Below are 24,742 nucleotides of genomic sequence, written 5' to 3' on the forward strand. Positions count from 1 at the left end.
GGTGAAATAACTTGACAATAGATAAAAAAGCTCGAAAGCATGACTGTGCTTCGTCGGTTATATTGCTTTCTCACCAGCTACGCAATCGTATCGATGATGTTGCGAAAACTTGCATTCTAGTTTGCAGCTAATTAAACACCTAATTACATGTGTAAATGCTCTCATATTATAGATAACCCTTAGACCTATAATTAGAACTATTGACTTGGTCTATGAACACTGAACATTAAAGCATGCTTCTTTAGAACAAATATACTAACCATCACAAGACTGAGAGTGGTTAAGTAGTATCCGCCTTTAATCCAAGTGGTTGCGGGATCGTTTCACACCAAGTATACCTATATGACCTCTCCCAGGAAACGAGCTCAGGCGTGAATCTATATGCTGTAAGCTTTCGTCACAATCAGACTTTAAGAAATTTGTTTAAACTATAAACTAAAACATAAATATATCTTAAAATGATCATACCAATTAAGTGATGGAATAGAAAACACAGAGAGAGTAGCTCAGCAGCGAAACAATCTTTTGAAGTGATATAAGGATCACAAGTTATCGTGACCCCTTAAACATGAGTTAGGCCAGATAGCAAAGAAACTGTCCGTGTAACTTCATTTAAACGGATGTTTACTGGAATTTTCAATAGGTTTTCAGGCAACTTAGCTTTTGTTCTAACGTTTTTAACAAGAATGACAAGAACACGGAAAATCTAAACAATGCGAACGCAAGCAAGTTTTTCAACTTGGCAACTAAATTGACAAAAAAAACTAACAGAAATACAGTAACATGTTTTTGACAAATGTCTTGGTTACCATCTTTGCATGCTTGTCGAATCTTTTTTCGGAAAAAACTGTCCCAAATACTATTAAACATTATCATCGCTTTCAATAGCGTGTGATTTCCGCTGTTGAATGTTTTGATTTTATTTTTAAATTCTTCATAATGGTATGGTACAGTTGATTCCACTTGATACACAAACGTATGATAAATGTTTGCCAAAGGGCGTGTCTGTTTAGTTTCATATAAATTACATGTAAACTAAAACGTATAAAGGAAGAAAATAGTTTCGTGTTTAATATCATCCAATAATTGTTTCATGAACTTCCGTGACAAGGTAATGCGAGATTGCCTTATTCGATGACATGATATACAGCGTATTTATCGACAAGGAAGTCGGTTGGATTAAACCTGTGTTTTCTACCATAACGAGCAGACGTATATAGTGTGTTTAAATAATAAATATGGTATAAAATGTGTATCTATATATAAATAGATATATATATATATACACCGTAAAACGATAATAGGTTAAAATATTCATATATGTGGTAGGACAATGATCGTTTTGTTTTGGTTTGTTTTGGGGACAAATGTACATTTTCTAGGTAAGTAGAGCAATAGTTTTTGAATTTGTCGTACAGAAAAAAATATGTATTTTAAGCATCTAGTCTAAAATAGATTATTGTTCAGTATGTTCATGGTGAATACTAAAACCTATTAAAATAGTTCTTATGCTGTTGTCAATTTAGGGTAAATTCAATTACAATTAAGATAATTTGTAGGCTTACAAGAAGTATATATGATGTAAAAGGTAATCTGTAGAAGCATGACTCAATGTTTTTGCTGAAAGCTTCGTCTTACCATAGTTAATATATTACATTGTCCATTGTTAAATAAAGAGATTCTTTATAAATATGTAAGAGGTGTTAGAGGTTTGAGCATACATATTTTGTGCTAGTCAGTATTTCTATCCTATTCTTTCTATGTATTTGTTTCTTTGTGATTTCAAAATTCTTTAAAACATTGTCATTATTTGTTGGACAGCCTCTGTTCTTTTATAAGCGCTTTAAAGGGATAAGATACCTAGTGCACAGTACTTAAGTATTGATGGAATGATTGAGAATATCAGTGTAACGCAACCTTGCGTTTAATGATCCTGCTGACATTTAATAACTTTTCTTTTGTATAATTGTCTTTTATTTCCCGTTTCGTCATAAAATTATATTCATATCAAATACGAATACACTACAAGTAATAAATAAAAGTGTCTTATCTAAGGCAATTGTATAATAAATGATTTCAAAACAACTTAATGTCGGCCATGAAACTTATTATTGCATTTTAAGATGCATGACATACATCAAGTTGCATTTTGCATTTGATTGAGTTATAAAATAAGGTATTTTAGAGATAAAAGTTTGAACGAATTGAGGCGGTATAACTGTGAGTTCAATGATAGAAAATGAGAACTCAGCTCAGCGAAACCCTATACAGATGGCGAGTTTTGATAAATGTACTCGCATGTAGCTATTTTGAAAATTACAGTTATTCAAAGACAATTATTTCGATCTTTAGACTTTTAAACTTCAAAAGAATAAGTTCCGAATAAACCTGATTAAATGATATAAAACTCATAAAATTATGTAAATTCATGAAGTCGGTGTTTATTTCGGATTGTCTTAATTGTTAAACGAGACTTAAACTGTTGTGTTCTTTTTGTAAAAAAATGTTCTGATGTGTTTTGGGAAAATTCAGAACACAATTTCCTGTTACCTGTAAATTGAAGAAAATATGTTTGATATAAACTATATGACCTTATAATGGTATTGCTCTAATTTAAATTACCGTCATAGTCAAATCATATCTAATACAAGCTTGGTGAAAGGCACTTGATCTTACACCGAGTTTGAAACACTGCTAAATCATTGACATTCGGAAAAAAAATTGTTATAACCTTAATTTATCCAGATGAACTTCATGTGGTAGTGTTCTTATTATCATTACAGTAACTGTAATACATTATATAACTGAAAGAGTGTTGATCTGACACTGAATTTGAAACAAATAAAAGTATGCCATTTGGACAATCCTGATATGATTTAGACAGGTGGCCTTGTTTTGACCATTAATCCCACCATGGTCGAAACAGCTGTACCAATCTGACTTTTTAACTCATTGATATGGTTATGTCCATAACATTGTCGTTGCAAAACCATTGAATTTCCTTCTTTTTCTGTGATGGTATGTCATGTTCACACCATTAATTGCAGAAAAATGGTCAAACCGTACTCCACATTGTAAAGACTATTATCATTTATGCAGGGTGATCTTCAGAGCATTATACAAGAGCGTTTACTGGGCTGCAGTCAAATGTATAAGACTTTATGTCCAAAACATTAAGCTTGAAAGAAATATACAGACTTGATGTTATTTCGGCTTATCACAAAACATTTTTCGGTATCTGGGTTAGCGTTGCAGTTTTCAATGAATTTCTGTGCAAACATTCGTGATTAAATTAAATACGTTGTGAAAAGGGGTTTCCTTTAAAGGATGTGGTAAACTAGTATGAACTTAGTAAAAGCGGTGATAATGTTTAAATGTGAGGTACAGAAGACATGGCAATACTTAATCCGTCATTAAGGGTCATCAACATTATAAAAGTTCGTTTAAATACCAAACCATTAACTGTTTCATTGTTTCATTTTTTATTCAATTGTGAGGTTCAATTTTTTAGCAGACAGAAAACGCTTATTTGTTTATTGGAAATAGAACTTAATTGTGTGACTCGAAAACGAGGTAACCTCTTTGGACCCAAAATCTCAAGGTGCGTCAAACAAGAGTAAAAGTCTGGCTGGCTTGCTGGCTGGCTGGATGGATGGATGGATGGAAGAATGAATAAGTGAGCGAGCGAGTTAGTTAGTTAGTTAGTTAGTTAAAAGAGCAAACAAAATGTGCAAATCATTGAAGCCCTTATGGCCAATGAAGCATACACTGTTAAAACGTCTCAGGTATTCCAGATTCATCTGATATAACTCAACACCCAAGTGTTCCACCGCGACTAAATATGGCGCAGGGCACAGGTGTGATACCTCGGAACTTTGCTCAAACGCTTAGAGATGAACAAAGTATTCAACCTGTAAACATGTACATTTTGACACTTACCGCTGTCAGGAAACTTGGCATTGACAAACGCATACCTTATAGGACCGCCTGTGAAAGTACCTTATCATATACGGCATCCATTTGCGTTTTGTCGTGATATCACATCGATGAATTTGATGTTTTAACTAAATCCTCCATTTTTACTTTGGATTTTAAGAGCAAAACTTTCTTATATTAGTTACTAGCCTTTTGAACAATTTTACAAACAGCTTTGAAAGTGTACGTAGAATTTTAAAAAAATGGCAACAAATATGATAATTTATTAAATGTAATTCGATTTACAATATTCATTCTCAAGCACCAATGTTCTATGGCGCAGCAATGTCAACGAGCCAAATTTCTACCAGATATCTGAACAAATGTCGGTCCAAGTTGAGGTTTATACAGAATCAAATTATCGTTTTAATGACGCATAAATAATAAAACATACATGATAAAACATGGAGTCGCTAGTGATCACAGTAGAGTTCAAATGTCAATGATTTAATCAAATATAAAAGTCACACATCTCTGTTTATCTCATAAGAATGCATCGGACTTGGTTTGCAAAACACACAATGTTGTCCTGTCGACCAGAATTTAATTGTACCGCAAAATCAGGATAAATACATATAAATCTTATTTCATAACTATTTGGTTTTAACGATGTTTTGTGATTCGTCAGTTAAGCAATAATATGTTTGAATTACCAAAACAAGTTTGCTTCATATAATAATTTAAATAAATGAGACATACTTTTTTAATCAAATAATTGACTATTTTCAACGCATAAGCAAATATATATATTTCTGGATACTGACGATCTAAACATATAAATGTACTTTGGGTATTTCCGTATTGATTTTCATTGTTTTAGGAAGGTCATACCCAGAACATGTGCAATTGGATGCGGCCTACTCGTGCCTTATTAGAGCAATGAATGACCAACTTTTTTGTTTCACATTAGCTGAACCAAAAAAAAATCAATAATAGCATAACTACGGCAAAAAAGGAAGTAATCCCTTTCATACATGAACACCGTATGAGGACTTTAAAGCAATATTTACAAGCGGTGCTCAATTACTTTATATGAAGCACATTTTGAGAATATTTTGCCGAATGTGAAGTAGGTAGGGTCGTACAAATGACTTTGTTAAGTCCATAAGTAGACGTATCGCGTAAATAAAAAGTGTCTCAAGTCCATACCAGGGAGCGTTGAAAGAATTATTATATATATTAGTATCATTATTGTCAATGAAGCGTTCTATCTAAAGACTCCTGTTTTCTTAACGTTTCAAAGACTTACGATTCATATTAATAATATATGTTTTTACGCTTCTTCGGACACTCATTTCCTATATTCACTACTTATGTAGTTGTGACCGTTCTGAGCACAATGCTAATGTATTTTCTCTTTTTATTTTCCAGTGCATAGTTATTTCATCGAGACACAACCAACGGTATGGGGGAACGCTTCATGTCAAATAGCATTTCCAGTCCTGAACTTCTCTGGGAGTACACCATACATAGATTCAACCGAGGATATTTCGAACTTAAGAATTCCTGGGAATGGTGTTTGGATTGGCTATTACCAAGCAATGGTTACCTACACATATGTCGGTAAGTAAATATTGACTATCTGTAGTAGCTTAGGAATCATTGTCATTGATCTTTGTCAGGTGTTTATTTACAGCTGCATTCGCAATGTATACAAGCCCGATTGCCGTCTTTGCTCAACTGTTTATTATTAAATATATTTTAATTAATTTATTTTGAAACGTGATGTGTTTGCATGCGTCACTTTTTTAAAATTGTCCTCGTCGTAAAGTATTTTTTACAAATGAATGCAAACTTAGGATGTGGTCGAAGGGATCAGTATGAAGGGCAGATTTATGACGTACAAAGTCTTAACGACTGCATTTCCGCTACTGGATGTAAAACCTTCGGGTTATGGAAATCAAAAACAGTAAGAAAATATAACATTTTATTCTTTGTATTTTTGCTTTACTATTTTATTTATTATATGAATGGGTAAAGTCTTGAAATACTTCATACTCCGTATGAATGTAGCGAATGTACACACTAGCTTTTTGTGTAATGCAAGATGTTATTAAACTGTAAGTTGGTTTCCAGGGCCTTTCATGTAAATGTGCCTTGGGATATGGAGTATTTGCCAACATATCTTGCAATTCACATTGCAATGACTCGAACTTTGAATTTCCTTGTGGAATGGAAGGGACCAATATAATGTCTGTATACAACACAGACAATGAAAGAAGTAAGTTAGTAGTTTAATGTACGTATGTTATAATTTCTGCATACAAACTGAGGAAATGTCTCCCTACGAAGTACTTTCCTTGCCAGGGACCATATTTATTAGGGCCTAAACTATTGTGTTCTTTTCTCTCTATAAATAAATTAGTATGACACATATCATTTATTATATCAGCATAGTGTAAACTTGTAACATAGTGTATAATATTATGTAAATTGTATTACATACCTTATGTGAATAGTAAAAAAGATTGAATAAAGGAAATACAAAATGTTTCGCATACAGAAGATTTGTCGATGCTGATTTGAACCTGACGTTGCCAATATCGCCACACATTTCGAACAATTCGACAACTCGCCTTTTAGCCGAAACTACGCATATACGCTTTGAAGACAAACCAAAGTCGTGTATATACTACAATATTTTTGAGCTACATTTGCAGTTGGTACACGCATCCGTGATTATTGCAAATGATTCCAATCAGACCTGACTGTTTTAATCATTTCTCAAATGTTATCTTACGTTAATCATGTATATTTAAGGAATATCAAAGACGGACGACACATGTACGTCGAATGCTTGCAGTTGTCTTTCATTCATATACAATAATACTCTATCGGACTCATACATATTCAAATGGAGGACATGCAGGAAAGCGATTTATCCCCTTCGACCCCTTTGCAATAACAGGAACTTTTCAGGTATATGGTAAACCCAACAAATATATAAATTGAGACGCTTGCATTGTATCAACGAAAAGAAACTTTGTTTATTGCCTGCTTTGAAGCGCATAACACAACTCAACGGTTTGTTTCGGTACCAACCCAAAAAGCCCTGCCCCCACACAAATGAAGCATAGAATTAAGTTAAGTGTATATATACAAAATCAGTTTGTGCCAACAATTATTAGCATTTATTACCAAAAATAGTAAACGGTCTATGGGATACCTAACTAAATATCCCATTTTATCGAGTGTTTTTTTTCAATTTTAAATTCTGATCCAATGATTATGGTGAAAGCATGCATTATTTTATGTGATATTCATTAAACGTACATTTCAAGACGCAAACATATCTAAGCATTTCAATCTTGTTTGTGTTCTAAAAGTAGAAACTTACATTTTTACATAATATGATCCACATGGACATAAAGTTCTGATTTTGTTGATCAGAAACTCATTTCTTCTCGGCGTCTTTTCTAGTAAAGAGAAATTTGGAATCATAAGGTGCAGAAGCCATTTTTACAATGTTTTTATACCATTATCATTGGATCCAACTTCATGTATTGAACAACTGAAAAATAATTTAATATAAATGAGACAATGTATCTAAAGCCGTTTTAATATTATTAGTGTTTGTACATCCAAGTACTTCAAGGGAAATATAGATATTTGCACATTAACTTTGTTTAATTACTTGAACATTTCATTTTTATCAGGTAAGGGATGAAAACACTCTTGGAGACATTCGTTTTATGTTGATAATTATATCAAACAATAGTTTTTTCAGAATCTCTGACTTATACTGCCACCTTTAATATTTAGAGGTAGTTAATCCAAATTGAAATGGGTTATCTTTTGATTTTATTTCATACTTCTGACCATTTTATGACCTCCTATTATAGGGAAACACATAAATGAACCGTTTTATATTACGTGCATAGGCTATACTACTGGGGGCTTATCCACGGGAAATGTTCTGTGCTAACTAAATAATGCATGGGTTTAGCCAGCAGTGGGCTACCTAAACAAGTATGCAGTTGGGAACATATACTTTGCTCCACGCACACAAATAACCTAAAAATAGTGTTTTGAAAGTTATTATATCTCATTCAAAGGCGAACCCAGTAGGCCAACATTTAACAATGAGCTTGTGTAAAAGCAAAATGATCAAAGAACGAAAATACACTCAACGAGACACACAACACCACATTACTACATTCACATTAGGTATATATATTAAAACTAGTAAATACTACGATCAACGACGAAAATAGTTCAATAAGGGCGACGGAGATTGGTGTGACACAATAGTCCAGTGTCACCTTATGTTTGAAACAAGTACTCAAAGTTCTACATTTTATTTACAAGTCATCATGAATCTGTGGAATAACTACGACTCTCTAGCTCGAGAGTAAAAACCAGACTTCCTAGCTTGGAAGCAAGACCCAGACTCACGGGGGTACGTGCGATCGGCCCTCACTTCAATTTTCAAACTACATCATATCCACGTGATCTCACCTAGCTACCTTCGTAGCCTAGGTATTTCCCTAGGATTATGATCACGCGCATATGCGAGACCGCATTGTGTTACAGGTGGAAGTAGGGGGTACCATAAAAATTACCACTAGCACCAATGTTTATCAAAAGCAGCATATTTAAGTATTTAAGGCTTATCCTAAACCTAATAAATAATAAAACAATGGCACACAACTTTTTATTGAATCTCATTTACTTTCATTGTTACATATCAATTAGTCAATCTGGAACATTGATAACAATTGTTAAATAGAGCTGAGCTTGTCATTATTTAACAAACCTACTTCTGAACCGAAATGTCTCCGTTCCTTTGCGTTATTTTATTGGTGAATTTTTACTATAACCCTGACCCTTTGACCGTTTGAATTCGAAATATACGCGAGTCATTTACCTGGTAATGCAAAGCAACTAATGACCAGCTACTTTTACAATAAGAGACCACTGGCTTAGTGTGCGTGTGTTTTTTTTCAGAAATAGAAGTAAACTTTAAGATTACTTTGGCCTCTACCTTTAAAACCCAAACTAGTTGAAATTGTTCTACTACTTACGATTTTATTCTGACATTTTATGGCCATGGGCTCAGTCGTTTTTAAATTATTTATCTAAAGGCATGTTCTAACGGAATGTCACTGTGACATATAAAACTAATATGGTGGAATTTGAAAAATCGGTCTTTATTGAATTATTGATCGGAAAATATTCTATTGCTTAAGGTCACTGTGACCTTAACCTTTGATGATTTTATCTATAAAGCAATATCTTTCATATAATTGTCATCATCAATCTTCTTCTAGAAGTTATTAAACCATAGTTTATTTGTATTTTTTACTATTGATCGGAACCCAAAGGGATGTATCATATCATATACATTTCTTATATTTCTTCTACAGATGATAACCAAACGGCTGTAATTCCGAAATCTGATTTTAAAGAAACGTGGGCATCTGCATCTGAAGTGTGTTGTGCTGCCGGAAAATATCCAGCGACATATACAAGCATATTGAGCACATCGTTTTCTATCACTGTTGCCGGACAAGAGCGTTGGACAGGGGTCATAAGAAAATTGTCCACTATAAAACGAACCGGTATGTCATGTTCTTATATTTATTAATTGATAGCTTATTTGTTATCTCTCATACATTCCTTGGGCATACATTAGAGGTTATTTGGAGCAAATGGATGAAGAAAACAATTTTATGAATGGTCATAAACGATTATGATATATAAAAGAACATAAGCAAAATTAATAAAACATATCGCATAAACTACATTGGAAATATAATTGGAACATTTTACCCAATCAAATGTTCAAAAGATACTTAATATGCAGAAAATTTCACCCTCTACGAAATACCTGCGGTCTCGGTCGCTGTTCTGCATGAAAATGGTACGGTTGTGTTTAAAGATGGGACTCAACCTAGAAAGCACTTATGCCATCCTCGTAAGTATACATTTATTGCTAATGCATTACAGAGTATAGATTATATAACAATAAATTTGTTATCAACTTCCTTTATCGTCCCTGTTTTAGCTTTGCGCGAGATCGTATTTTTTTTATTGTCATATGGTATTGTCATATGGTTTATTTTCTTTATAAGACGAAGAGGCCGAGTCTATAGGGATACATGTTTACAATTTTCAATGGACAAGAGTATATGGATAAATTTCTAGATTGTAAGAAAAGTGAATACTTATCAAATACACATTTCTTTCAACTTTCTGAAATCGATGTAGTAATGGAACCGTTTTGATGTCCGTGAATAGTTAAAAAAATCGCCGCTTAACATGTTTTAGAAAGAACTGTTAGTCAAACGGTTGTAACGTTATTGTACAAATGTATTCACTTGTTTTCGATGTATACTAGTCTTCCTATACACTTCAGTTCCTTTAAATAATAATTGTATAACACTAGATTCGTAATCTTGAGAAGTAAGGAATGCACTGTTCTTTACATCCCTATAGAATATAATTATGAACAAACAATAGCCTTAATTATCTATAAGTCAAATTTGTTAATTCGTGAAGTTTAAATCATGAATTCGTGCAATTGAAACAATGAATCCGTGAAATAATGAATATGAAGTTGTTGAAATCGTAGAATATTGAAATCGTTATTTTATAAAATTTAGATCGTGGAGTCGAGAATTTGAAATCGGGAAATAGTGAAACACTGAAGTAGAAAACGTGATTTCATGTAGTTGAAATGTAACCATGTGTTTTGTGTATTTACCAGGAATATCGAACGCAACAACATCAACAAAATCGTACACAGCACCGAAAGAAACAACGGCGCCGCTAGGCACAGAAGACTCAGGTATATTTATAGCTATCCATCTTATAAAACAAGTATGTGTTTTGGGTTGGAAAATGTTTTATACGTATATGAACTGTAGCAGTGTTTACGTTTATGTTGATTAATTATGTATGTATTTTTTACATGAACGTAACTTAATTTTAAAAATAATTGTCAGTAAAAGCAGGTCTGGGCTTTCGAACGAGAAATAAAACCTTTTTAATCAGTGTCTGCGTGTCCTTACACCTAAAATTTATTGATAATATTTTACACCGAAACACACTGATGCTTAAAAATACAATGCAAACTTCAGTGAAAAGCACAGTAGCCTAACATTTTACAAAAACGCTGTTAAAAGATATACGTCGAAGGCATAAACAGACACTGATAAACAACAAACAACGTGTAATGAAAGACATGATCTATAAATAGTAACACAAAAAAACAAGGAATAATGTGGGCATATGTAAACTGTGATTAAGTCAAACATTGATTGAAGACATTAGAAATAAGATTTCCAAAATTGATTTTTCTTTAAAAAGTTGCTACATCTTAGTATTGATTTATTAAATGTAAAAGCCTAAATGCTCCTTTCATATGATGGGTACTGGGTCCAAAATTCTACACGATGTACACTAAGCCGGTCGGGTCTATCTGTAAAAACCATCGTCGAAACCACCATTTTTATGCAGATGACTCCCAACTCTATCTATCGTTTCAACCAACTGACCAAGCATCAAAAGTAGTCACAATCACGCGAGTTGAACAATGCCTAAAAGAAATCATATCATGGAGGAATTCAAACATGTCAAAATTGAATGCAGACAAAACTGAATTAATTCTTTTTTCAAGTCAAAAACACTCCAAACTTGTTGAAATTCTAGAACTGGAAATTGGCGATTCGAGCATAAAACCATCAAAAACGGTTCGAAACCTTGGTGTTACGCTTGATTCGAACATGCACATGGACCAGCATGTTAATTCGGTGACTCGAACATGCTATGGTCAGATACGACAGATTGGTCACATTCGGCCATATTTGTCCGCTGATGCCACCAAGACTCTCATAAACTCGCTTGTGACATCACGGTTAGATTATTGCAATTCTCTTTGTATGGCGTGCCGAAATCAACAACGAACAAACTGCAAACTGTTCAAAACACAGCTGCACGTATCATTACGAAAACAAGCCGTTTTGAACACATAACACCAATCCTTAAAGATCTTCACGGGCTTCAAATATAAGATAGAATTAAATATAAAATTATCATTCAAACTTTCATAACCTTGCATGGTCAGTCGCCGGTTTACATGAGAGACTTAGTAGAGTTTTACGTGCCAACTAGAAACCTGAGATCAGCAAGTGCAGCAACCACCCTTGTTCCACAAAAATGTAGACTGGTCTCTTACGGTGATAGGAGTTTCAAAGTTGCTGCCGCTAAACTATGGAATTCTCTCCCGGACACTCTCAGAAAAGAATCATCACTTAATTCATTCAAAAGAGCTCTCAAAACACAACTTTTCAAAACTTCCTACAACGTATAGATAACAACTGTGACTGTTTTTATCCCTACTTATTTTTACGATACAGAACTACAGTAACTATATATTCATATTTGGTTTCATGTTGTTGATTTCTTATTCTTATTTTACTTTTTTATGCTTATTTTATTGCTTATAGCATTTTAAGACACTTTATGTGTGTGTGTTTTTACAACATTATGAAAAGGGCGCTCAACAAATATGATATAATAATAATAATAATAATAATAATAATAATAATAATAATAATAATAATAATAATAATATATTGCAGGAACCACGGCCGGTCTGGCAGCTGGGGTGTCCGTTTCTCTAGTTTTACTTATCGTTGGAGCGATCATTGTGCTGCTGTTCTTGAAAAGGAAGTAGGACCATTTTGTTGTTTCATTTTATATAGATATACAAATGAAATATTTATTACTCGACAACTTGAAAGTCTTTTTTTCTATAAAATTAGACATAGATGGTTAAATATTCGATACTAAACAATTTAAGCATATGCCTCCATAATTTATGATGTTGCTCATACGTTAAAAAATCCACATTCCTTGTAGTTTAGTAAGGCTGCATTCAATTTTCTAAAACCGTTAAGGCGTTTCCCTTACCCGTTGGTACCCGGTCACTATTGAATGACCACAATTTGAAATTTGCACATTACCCGTGTATGTTAAATTTGTTTTCGTAGTTCATACTGTATTTGTTTATATATTATATTTGTCATACTATACCAATGAGTCTTTTAGCGTGGCGTATGTAAATTAAAATAAAAACGTAGGTATATAGAGGATAATTGTTTCTTTCAGTGTAAGATCGTAATATATTTCACCGATTGAGCACCAAAAATTTGTATGCCACAAATCATCGGAAAGCATATAGTAGAAGTATATCCTTAGTTCCTCGTCAATGCTGCTGTCGTGCAAAAACTTAAGTCTTGGACAATACTCAAACCTCATGTGAAACTGTGGTGAAAACAAATGCTTATTGTAAATAATGCTACATCCTTTTTTAACTTTGTAGGGGATATCTACCGGAATGTCACACACAAACTGAGAAAACAAGCAATCATAGCGCAGACACAGCGACCGATAATTCCTTCATGTCAACTCCGATATTTGAATCTACCACAAACACAATGCATGACTTGACAGCTTCCAATCATACTTATCTTGCACTTGAAAAGACATTTGACGGAGTGAATAAAGATGATGCAGGTCAGTATGCAGAGCTAGATGCGACCGAATTTGACCATTATGATTTGACCGAAACGCCAGAGAAATAAATAGTTAACGATTAAGACACAACCGATGGCAAAAATGGCTCTGCCGCGACTAAATTGGCTAAGCAATATAGCAACTATAACAAAGTCACTTTACATCTATTCAATGAGTATGACCATATTCATAATAAAAATGGAACTCTGCCAATGTTAGACAGACAAATTGAAAATGAATATGATATCACAAGTAACATTATAAACTGGAAACGCAATATACGTTGCGGAGATGACGATACCACATATAATCAATTGAACAAATATAATTTGAAGGGTTCTAACACGGATAATATATATGGAAAGACGGAAACAGATGGCGACAGTGGATATGATACTTTTGGAGATCTCAAAGGTAGCCGGAATGCAGCTGCAAAATAACCGGAGAATGATTATGCCGTGATTAAAAAAAATGGTAGAGTTCGGTGCCAGTCACATATAATTACATGATATGATCATTTAAAGTTATTAAACTTTAGGGCTGAGGAAAACAATCAACGTTTTGCACCGATTGTCGATAAAACCGTGAGAAATGTTTATTTAATGAAAAGAATAACTTAACTAGGTTTACGTTCAATCCTATTCCGGAAGATGTGCCCATCTGCTAATTGGTATGAATGACATGGTTGCTAAACCATGCTCTATACTTTTATATTTGTGTTTATATCTTATTGTGAATGCTTTGTGTTGAAATATCTGTTTCTCGTCGCCATAGAAACAAGCATCATTTTTGCAACTACATGTGTAAACTAACAAATTGATATTTGCTGTTAAGAGCCATAGTTATACATAGGTAAACGTAAAACAAAGGAACTGTTCGCTAAAACCATATACTTGTTTGGTTAAGGTTTTAAAGTTTTTTTTTGATAACACAAAACTGTTTTATTTCTGATTATATATGACTTCGAATTCTCTATTTTCATATATGTATATATATGTATATTGACTACTAGAGACTTCGTCAGAGGAAGAGTCAGGATAACCAATTGCTGATTCGGATCAGGACGATACATTACAAGCTAGAGAGCAGCAAGTCGAGCCTAGTCTACTTCTACGATCCTTTTCGTTTTAAGGCCCTGCTTAAGGGTATTTTTATCATTTGTTGAGACATCTTGTTCCCCATCAAAATATAAGATTGGACTGGAAGATGTTAAACAACTTATGAAAGTCCTTTCCCGCAAATATCAAATAAATGCGTGTAAAAACAACAAGTAATTTTCAAAAAGCAAACGAAAACCTCAGATAGCTGTACTCCAGCTAGTATATTACGTGGTGGCATAGATGATCTTATCTGCTTGTCAAGGGAGATCACTTCGAAGAAGAATGAGGTATTAAAAAGATGCCATTCGCATCTTATACGTAATAGATGTACATTCAATACTTATCATGCCAAATGATGTGGGAAGATACAGCAATCATTTTGGTTTCTAGTTTTTGTCCATGTCATTTTTAACCAGTACACTATATACAGACCTGGATGACGAAGCGCACAAAAAAAGTTTACATGTACACTTACTGTGGCAACTGTTGGAAAGGTTGCGAAACACAACTTCTAGAGGTACGTGTACATGTGGAATATTTTTGTGCACTACATCATCCAGGTATTTGTACATGTGGACTGAATTGTCTGAACTACGTCATCAAGGTTTGTGTACATGTATATTTATTTGTGAGCACTACGTTATCCAGGATATTTGTGAAGTTTACATGTTTATAATGACATGAACGATAACACGAAGACAATAGTTTATGCGAGTAACAGCGAGTGCACATGAACAAGTTGAATCAAAGCGCTTAAAGCGTTGTATGGCTTTCAACATGCAGCGTTTTGTGAGTATAGTCATGTAATTGTAAATTATAATATTATATATAATTATTAACATAAACATCTAAAGACATGTATAAGTATATGCTCGCTCATAATTTCCTTCGTGAAACTTAGAGTTTAATATTGATTTTCAATGATATCATAAAGAATAAGTCACTTGAAATGTGGTATACGCACAATAGTTAATTATAAGGTATGGAGTAATTCTCAATATCATATAAAACCTTATCTGAGGCTTTGGTTTCATAAACAATGCACTGCCACGGATAAAGCATTAATGAATTTTAGTAAAATTTACTCCTCACTTCAAACTTGACTTAGGCGTATTTACTACCAGGGTATGCCTGCGAAACTAAATGCATCCCAACAAAATGCATTGGACATATCAATAACGCTTATGTTTGAGGCTTCTTTCTACAACGCCAAATACCTCTTAGTAAATTGTGGCCCAAACTTAGTAACTTCTGGCCCAAACTTAGTAACGTGTGTCCAAAGATTAGTTAAATGTGGCTATAACTTAGTAACTGGTGGCCAAAGCTTAGTAAATTGCGGCCACAACTTAGTAACTTGTGGCCAAAGCTTAATAATCTAAATCTCAACCTGTTCGTTTCGAACCAGCAGTCGTTTCCACTTACAATGTCATATCCGACAACCGGATGACAAAAGACAAATCACATCTTACAATGATGCTGTCATTTGCTGTCTATAGTAACACATATCTATTTATATCCTAACCTGTTCTTCTCGAACCAGATTTCCTTTCCACTTCCAATGTCATATCCGAAAACCGGAAGACAAAAGACAAATCTAATCTCACAACGATGACGTCATTTGCTAGTTATGGTAACACATATATTTCATTATCCTAACCTGTTTTTCACGAGCCAGTAGTCCTTTCCACTCTCTGTGCCATATCCGACAGCAAGAACACCGTGGTCTAACCTTGTCTGGCTACAGAAGAAGCTGTGGTAAACTCCGGACCTGAATCAAGATGCAAATTTATTTTTTCAAAATGTTAAAAAAAAGATAAAAATGATCACTCAATAAGTGAAAATGTGTTTCCCTAAATGTATACTATCAAGTTAAAGTTAGTATTAGTAGAATCAACATAATAGAACAATGAAAACAACAGGGACAAGCCCAGAAGACGAAAAATATAACATAAACCCTGTTCAGAGGCACAAGGCAAACAACAATGAACTCAATCCAATACAAGCAAATATATAGCTGATGTGTAGGCCGAAAACGATACATTGTACGTCGCAACCATATCTGAAGAGCTTGGGCCATATATGAGAGATAGTGACGTTGGTGGGAATGTACCCACTTTATACGGACGTTTTATGCGTAAGTTAAATATTTTAAGATCGACTAATATTGTTTCTGCGTAAACGCTGTATGGACGCTCCACCGCGATTTTGCAAAGGTCTATTGACGTCACGCTTGCGCATCAGAGCGCAACAATGAAATTATCATCGACTACATAACTCCAATCGGTTCATGTAAACGTAACTCTACAAAACATACTAGGACACTATGATTAGTTAAAATTAACTCTATGTACCTGTGCAGCAGGAAGCTTGAGTGAGACGCATCAATGGTGACGGACACTGGTCCAACTGTCGCGACGGCGGACACAAACTGAAAGTTTAAGTTCTGAACGATTGAACACTGTTGACTGGGAATATAAGTTAGAACTACACACTGCAACTACAAATTTCTTTTGTTTTATTCCTAACATATAGTATTCTTAATTTCAAGATGACACCTTGTGAATCAATCACTTATGGTGATTAATGTGGTATGTTAGTTATAGAAAATAATATGTTTCTGTATATCAGGTTTGATAAAAAAAATCTTTTTGACAATTGAATTCAATTCGGAATGTTATTATTGCTATTTATTATATGCCTATCAATTTCCTTTTCCATATCTAACAGTGAAAATATAGAACGCCGAATTGAAAAATCCATATCACGATACTTTCATTTTCTGATTCCGTATCATACAAGTATCGTGTGTAATCTCGGAACTACTTTCGTGTTACTAAAATAGCGTGACAAAAAAACTGGTAAAACCTGTCTATTTTTATACAAAATACTTCACAACTTTACAACTTTACTCACTGCCTAGAAGCATGTTAATATTACTGAACATAGTTCTTCAAAGAAAAATGAGGATAACCACAAAGGTCGAAGTAGACGACACTTCCAATCTCCCTAGACAGCTAGATGTTTGCCATTTTGAAGTTTAAAAATTGTAGCATTATCATACACTTGAGCAGCTCGCCAATACAAAGAAGAAGTCGAATTCGCGTTAATGATAGAAATAGCGACTGACTCACGAACTTACCTCAATTCTGCATATAATGATCGACAAAAATCCCACGAATGTTCACTTTGTTAAAAATGGTCGGGTTACGTCTACAGAAAAAGACGATTGGTGTATAATCGTAAAATAAGTACCGGTTTTTTTTGTTGTTGTTTTTTTGTGCTGTCACTTTTAATAATTGTTTTAGTATCAGCAATTTGTTAATTTTGCTAAGATATAAAATATTTTCTTCTTATTTTGCTTAGTACGTAACACATTCATACGCGCAAGCCATTGTATATTTTGACATTTGACAGATGGCGGTCAGTTTAAATCAACTTGAAACCGAAAAAAAGGAATTATAAGATAGGCAGGTATATAATAAATTGAATATTACGATAACACGTTTTTCTGGTGACCTGCATCACGTCTCGTTTGGTGAGTAAACATGTATCCGTCTCAACCTGCGGTCTCGACGGATACATGTTGGCACACCGAACTCGACGCGAAACAGGTCTCCAGAAAAGCGTCCTATCATAATATTCCCTATTTTAAATTAACTTTACAATCGGAATCAAGAGCCCATCCTCTCCTTCTCACACGTCTATTTCTATAAGGTCTAGTCCTTCCACTTAAACAATGCAATATACATTAGATATAACTCTTATTATGATCAAACATTTTTGCTTGGTATGCAATATGTCGTTTTGTAGAAACGTTGGCTGGTGTTGGCATCCCCTTGCATAATTGATTTTGAAATGTTTGTTTAAAATTAGTGTTAAATTTTGCACTAAAAATTGCAATACTTGTTTTCATGCAATAAAATATAATAATAAAATGTTTTCTATTCCTTGTTCCCCGAACAATTGCATGACAGAAATCGCATAGAATAGAAAAAAGTATTGTATACAGTTACATACAAACGTATTTGTAGATATTATTTTGTAAACGAATTGCATCTTGCGTATTGAAAGCCCTTGGGTAATCATCAACTCAGAGGCATTTTTAGAAAATCTAATAGCCCTAAATCTATGACACGTTAAGTATCTAATTAACCATAATTCAAATCTTCAAGCATAGATTATTCGAAAATTTCTAGATCTGATTCTCTGTAGTTGAATAGTGGCTCCCCTTGAAAGTGTTAGGCGTCACAATGGTTTGGGTTCAGGCTACGCCTGCGTTTTTGCTTTTAAGATAAGCTTAACACGACAAGAAAGCAATGCATACTTATCACAATGTACTGATTTTATGACTAGATAAGCCTTGCTATATAAATCAGCCGGTGGTTTGTTTGTTCCATGTGTGCGACATATATTGTGAAATGGCGTTCCTTAAGCCCATTGCCTTTATGTTGGCATGTACGACAATTGGAAACGCGCAGGACTTAAACCTCAATGATATAGATATGCGTAAGATGGTGTTTGACATGAACAGAAAAATTGATTCCTTGGATAAAAGAGTCGAATTTCTAGAGGAAAGACATAAACTGCTAGAAACAATTGAAAAATTGGTGCAAGGTGATTTTGATGATAACAATGACATATTGAGTAAAATAAAACACTTTCAGATGAACGTTAATGAGATGAAAATTAAAATGCAAAATATGGAACAGTTTGCTTAAGTTCTTCTCAAGAAGGAACGACACAGTGGAGAGTTTAAGAAGACATCAATAGAAAACCATGACAATAATGCTGCACTCATGAAAGATTCCTCGGCTGGTGTTGAAGAAGCACTTGTGAAAAAAACCCTCCTTTGATGTTAACGACAGTGGCAAAGACACACAATCACAAAAGGGCAACGTTTCTGTATGTATCTATAATAAACATTTTAAAATGAATACCTTAGAAAGAGTATTTAACTTTGTAATAATTAATACTTAACTCTGATCAATAAATCGCATTTTCAAAAAACTACACCGTAAGTTGAAAGAGACTCGTTTACAGATTTTATATAAGCAACGGTTTTTATTTGTTCAAATTGGGTTATTTTACTTAAATTAAACAGCAACTGGTTGAAAATAGTTATTTAGCTTGGACATTTTTCTGTCAAACTTTTAAATAAAAGTCAACAATATAGCTCTTATTTAATCTTCAGATGTTCTGTTTTTATTGTTAACATCATTTTGTTCACCTTTCTAACGAAAATGTTTTGATCGAGGTCTGAGCTCCATAACGTGAACGATACACTTAAAGGGTTCTCATAACCAAAAAACATGTTAGATTTACAGACTCGTCAGGCTAGCTTCATGTGCCATAAACTACGCATGTAGAATAAAGAAGGGCTGCATGATGCAGCTGTGTATGAGTAAAAAAAATAATCGATGATACTTTATAGTTGCCGTTAAAAGTAGTGTGCGATGTATACTATACACATTACTGTTAGTTGTTAATTTTGTTTTTCAAAGTGGGTCAATGACTGAACGGGAAGTTGGACAAAGACACCGTCGTAAGGAAATGTTTAAGCTCACTGACCACTAAAGGGGTACTACCTCTCTATCGATCGCCCGAAGTCTGCTTAAAAATACGCTCTAAAAGCCATATTTCTCACTAAATCTCTCGATATCGGCCCTGTTGTATGTCGTTCAACGTGTTCAGAAACGCTCTTATGGCCATATATGTAACTAAATATAATGAGATCGTTCACGTGGTTTTAACAAGTAAAATGTTATTTAGGTGCGCGATATAGGAGTGTTAATGCGTTCTGTTTTCATTGATCGATACACGATTTAATATATACATATAATTTATAATTTGATAGTAATTAATTAATTAACTAATAACTAAAAGATTTATTAATTTATATTAATTTTATAAATTACCGTTACATAAATCAAAGATAAGTTTGTTATCCTTATTTTCATCGGGGTTAGAACTCGAAAGATCGGGTGCTCCTACATAATATACCATCCATAAAGAGGACGTTTAATTTTACATATCTTCAAATGTGTGTCATCCTCTTTCAGGATCGGGCGAGACCCCCCAAATTGCCTTTACCGTTTCCGTTTCAACCAAACAAATCGAGAACCTTGGCAAACATCAGACCATCGTATTTGACCATGTGATCACCAATGTATGGAACATGTACAATCCCTTGACGGTATATTCCATGTTCCGTACTCGGGAACGTATGTCTTTAGCTTGATATTCAACCCCGGGAAGTTTTTTCCACTGATTTTTCGTTTTTTATTTAACTTTAACTGATTTTACATTTAGTTTTTAGTATGGTTAATGCTGGCTCTGATAAGGTTTTTATTTCTATTTATTTTTATAAATTACTGAAACATGTTTGCACAAGTGTTATGGTCATTCAATTTGTTAAGCCCCCATGGTCACTTGTTTCAGTGAAGTCGTGTTTTACTGACTGTACCAAGGCTGTATCTCATAATTTATCGGTTAATTTATTATGATGAGTGTGTGGTCTGACTTTGGAACTGTATGTGTGTATGAGGTGTTTATACGTTAGTGTATCTAGTTCATTGTCGTCTGGGCCCTTGTCCTGTGCATCTAAACATGGTTCATTTTTGAATATGTGATACTTGGGCTTATCCCTGCATATTTCATTGTAGTATGGACACAATAGTCAAACGCCTAATGAAAATCTATGTAAAATATATATAATATACCTTGCATCTTTGTTAAATCTGTTGGATAATTGCTTGGAGGTGAAATAACTTGACAATAGTTAAAAAAGCTCGAAAGCATGACTGTGCTTCGTCGGTTATGTTGCTTTCTCACCAGCTACGCAATCGTATCGATGATGTTGCGCAAAACTTGCATTCTAGTTTGCAGCTAATTAGACACCTAATTACATGTGTAAATGCTCTCATATTATAGATAACCCTTAGACCTATAATTAGAACTATTGACTTGGGCTATGAACACTGAACTTTAAAGCATGCTTCTTTAGAACAAATATACTAACCATCACAAGGCTGAGAGTGGTTAAGTAGTATCCGCCTTAAATCCAAGTGGTTGCGGTATCGTTTCACACCAAGTATACCCAAGTATATGACCTCTCACAGAAAACGAGCTCAGGCGTGAATCTATATGCTGTAAGCTTTCGTCACAATCAGACTTTAAGAAATTTGTTTAAACTATAAACTAAAACATAAATATATCTTAAAATAATCATACCAATTAAGTGATGGAATAGAAAACACAGAGAGAGTAGCTCAGCAGCGAAATAATCTTTTGAAGTGATATAAGGATCACAAGTTATCGTGACCCCTTAAACATGAGTTAGGCCAGATAGCAAAGAAACTCTCCGTGTAACTTCATTTAAACGGATGTTTACTGGGATTTTCAATAGGTTTTCAGGCAACTTAGCTTTTGTTCTAACGTTTTTAACAAGGATGACAAGAACACGGAAAATCTAAACAATGCAAACGCAAGCAAGTTTTTTAACTTGGCAACTAAATTGACAAAAAAACTAACAGAAATACAGTAACATGTTTTTGACAAATGTCTTGGTTACCATCTTTGCATGCTTGTCGAATCTTTTTTCGGAAAAAACTGTCCCAAATACTATTAAACATTATCATCGCTTTCAATAGCGTGTGATTTCCGCTGTTGAATGTTTTGATTTTATTTTTAAATTCTTCATAATGGTATGGTACAGTTGATTCCACTTGATATACATACGTATGATAAATGTTTGCCAAAGGGCGTGTCTGTTTAGTTTCATATAAATTACATGTAAACTAAAACGTATAAAGGAAGAAAATAGTTTCGTGTTTAATATCATACAATAATTGTTTCATGAACTTCCGTGACAAGGTAATGCGAGATTGCCTTATTCGATGACATGGTATACAGCGTATTTATCGACAAGGAAGTCGGTTGGATTAAACCTGTGTTTTCTACCATAACGAGCAGACGTATATAGTGTGTTTAAATAATAAATATGGTATAAAATGTGTATCTATATATAAATAAATATATATATATACACCGTAAAACGATAATAGGTTAAAATATTCATATATGTGGTAGGACAATGATCGTTTTGTTTTGGTTTGTTTTTGGGACAAATGTACATTTTCTAGGTAAGTAGAGCAATAGTTTTTGAATTTGTCGTACAGAAAAAAATATGTATTTTAAGCATCTAGTCTAGAATAGATTATTGTTCAGTATGTTCACGGTGAATACTAAAACCTATTAAAATAGTTATTACCCTGTTGTCAATTTAGGGCAAATTCAATTACAATTAAGCTAATTTTTAGGCTTACAAGAGGTATGTATGATGTAAAAGGTAATCTGTAGAAGCATGACTCAATGTTTTTGCTGAAAGCTTCGTCTTAGCATAGTTAACATATTACAGTGTCCATGGTTTAATAGAGAGGTTCTTTATAAATATGTAAGAGGTGTTTGAGGTTTGTGCATATATATTTCGTGCTAGACAAGTCAGTATTTCTATCCTATCCTTTCTATGTATTTGTTTCTTTGTGATTTCAAAATTCTTTAAAAAATTGTCATTATTTTGTTGGACAGCCTCGGTTCTTTTCAAGTGCTTTAAAGGGATGAGAGACCTAGTGCACAGTACTTAAGTACTGATGGAATGATTGAGAATATCAGTGTAACGCAACCTTGCGTTTAATGATCCTGCTGATATTTAATAACTTTCCTTTTGTATAATTGTCTTTTATTTCCCGTTTCGTTTATTTTCGTCATAAAATTATAATCATATTAAATACGAATACACTACAAGTAATAAATAAAAGTGTCTTATCTAAGGCAATTGTATAATAAATGATTTCAAAACAACTTAATGTCGGCTATGAAACATATTATTGCATTTTAAGATGCATGACGTACATCAAGTTGCATTTTGCATTTGATTGAGTTATAAAATAAGGTATTTTAGAGATAAAAGTTTGAACGAATTGAGGCGGTATAATTGAGAGTTCAATGATAGAAAATGAGAACTCAGCTCAGCGAAACCCTATACAGATGGCGAGTTTTGATAAATGTACTCGCATGTAGCTATTTTGAAAATTACAGATATTCAAAGACAATTATTTCGATCTTTAGACTTTTAAACTTCAAAAGAATAAGTTTCGAATAAACCTGATTAAATGATATAAAACTCATAAAATTATGTAAATTCATGAAGTCGGTGTTTATTTCGGATTGTCTTAATTGTTAAACGAGACTTAAACTGTTGTGTTTTTTTTGTAAAAAAATGTTCTAATGTGTTTTGGGAAAATTCAGAACACAATTTCCTGTTACCTGTAAACTGAAGAAAATATGTTTGATATAAACTATATGACCTTATAATGGTATTGCTCTAATTTAAATTACCGTCATAGTCAAATCATATCTAATACAAGCTTGGTGAATGGCACTTGATCTTACACCGAGTTTGAAACACTGCTAAATCATTGACATTCGGACAAATATTGTTATAACCTTAATTCATCCAGATGAACTTCATGTGGTAGTGTTCTTATTATCATTACAGTAACAGTAATACATTATATAACTGAAAGAGTGTTGATCTGACACTGAATTTGAAACAAATAAAATTATGCCATTTGGACAATCCTGTTATGATTTAGACAGATGGCCTTGTTTTGATCATTAATCCCACCATGGTCGAAACAGCTGTACCAATCTGATTTTTTAAATCATTGATATGGTTATGTCCATAACATTGTCGTAGCAAAACCATTAAATTTCCTTCTTTTTCTGTGATGGTATGTCATGTTCACACCATTAATTGCAGGAAAATGGTCAAACCGTACTCCACATTGTAAAGACTATTATCATTTATGCAGGGTGATCTTCAGAGCAATATACTAGAGCGTTTACTGGGTTGTAGTCAAATGTATAAGACTTTATGTCCAAAACATTAAGCTTGAAAGAAATATACAGACTTGATGTTATTTCGGCTTATCACAAAACATTTTTCGGTATCTGGGTTAGCGTTGTAGTTTTCAATGAATTTCTGTGCAAACATTCGTGATTAAATTAAATACGTTGTGAAAAAGGGTTTCCTTAAAAGAATGTGGTAAACTAGTATGAACTTAGTAAAAGCGGTGATAATGTTT

At 33.6% G+C, this 24,742-nt stretch overlaps 1 protein-coding gene across 1 annotated transcript; it reads left to right on the forward strand.

Annotated features, from left to right (window-relative positions):
* The first annotated feature begins 1,198 nt into the window (after window positions 1-1,198).
* LOC128241560 (uncharacterized) lies at window positions 1,199-15,392 on the forward strand. The gene is made up of 10 exons (XM_052958566.1): window positions 1,199-1,382; window positions 5,347-5,538; window positions 5,775-5,884; window positions 6,052-6,196; window positions 6,736-6,894; window positions 9,342-9,536; window positions 9,782-9,892; window positions 10,685-10,765; window positions 12,561-12,651; window positions 13,304-15,392. Exons 1-10 carry the CDS (start codon window positions 1,334-1,336, stop codon window positions 13,563-13,565), a joined length of 1,395 nt encoding a protein of 464 aa, XP_052814526.1. The 5' UTR covers window positions 1,199-1,333; the 3' UTR covers window positions 13,566-15,392.
* The last annotated feature ends 9,350 nt before the right edge of the window (window positions 15,393-24,742 follow it).

Source organism: Mya arenaria, chromosome 7 (genome assembly GCF_026914265.1).
Source record: "Mya arenaria isolate MELC-2E11 chromosome 7, ASM2691426v1".
Lineage (NCBI taxonomy): Eukaryota > Metazoa > Mollusca > Bivalvia > Myida > Myidae > Mya > Mya arenaria.

Bases quoted from the DNA above. Each gene is read 5' to 3' on its own strand.
- LOC128241560 (XM_052958566.1), top strand. From the start codon at position 1,334: ATGATCGTTTTGTTTTGGTTTGTTTTGGGGACAAATGTACATTTTCTA. The intron at 1,383-5,346 runs GTAAGTAGAGCA...TTTATTTTCCAG, and splicing joins GACAAATGTACATTTTCTAG to TGCATAGTTATTTCATCGAG. The intron at 5,539-5,774 runs GTAAGTAAATAT...ATGCAAACTTAG, and splicing joins GGTTACCTACACATATGTCG to GATGTGGTCGAAGGGATCAG.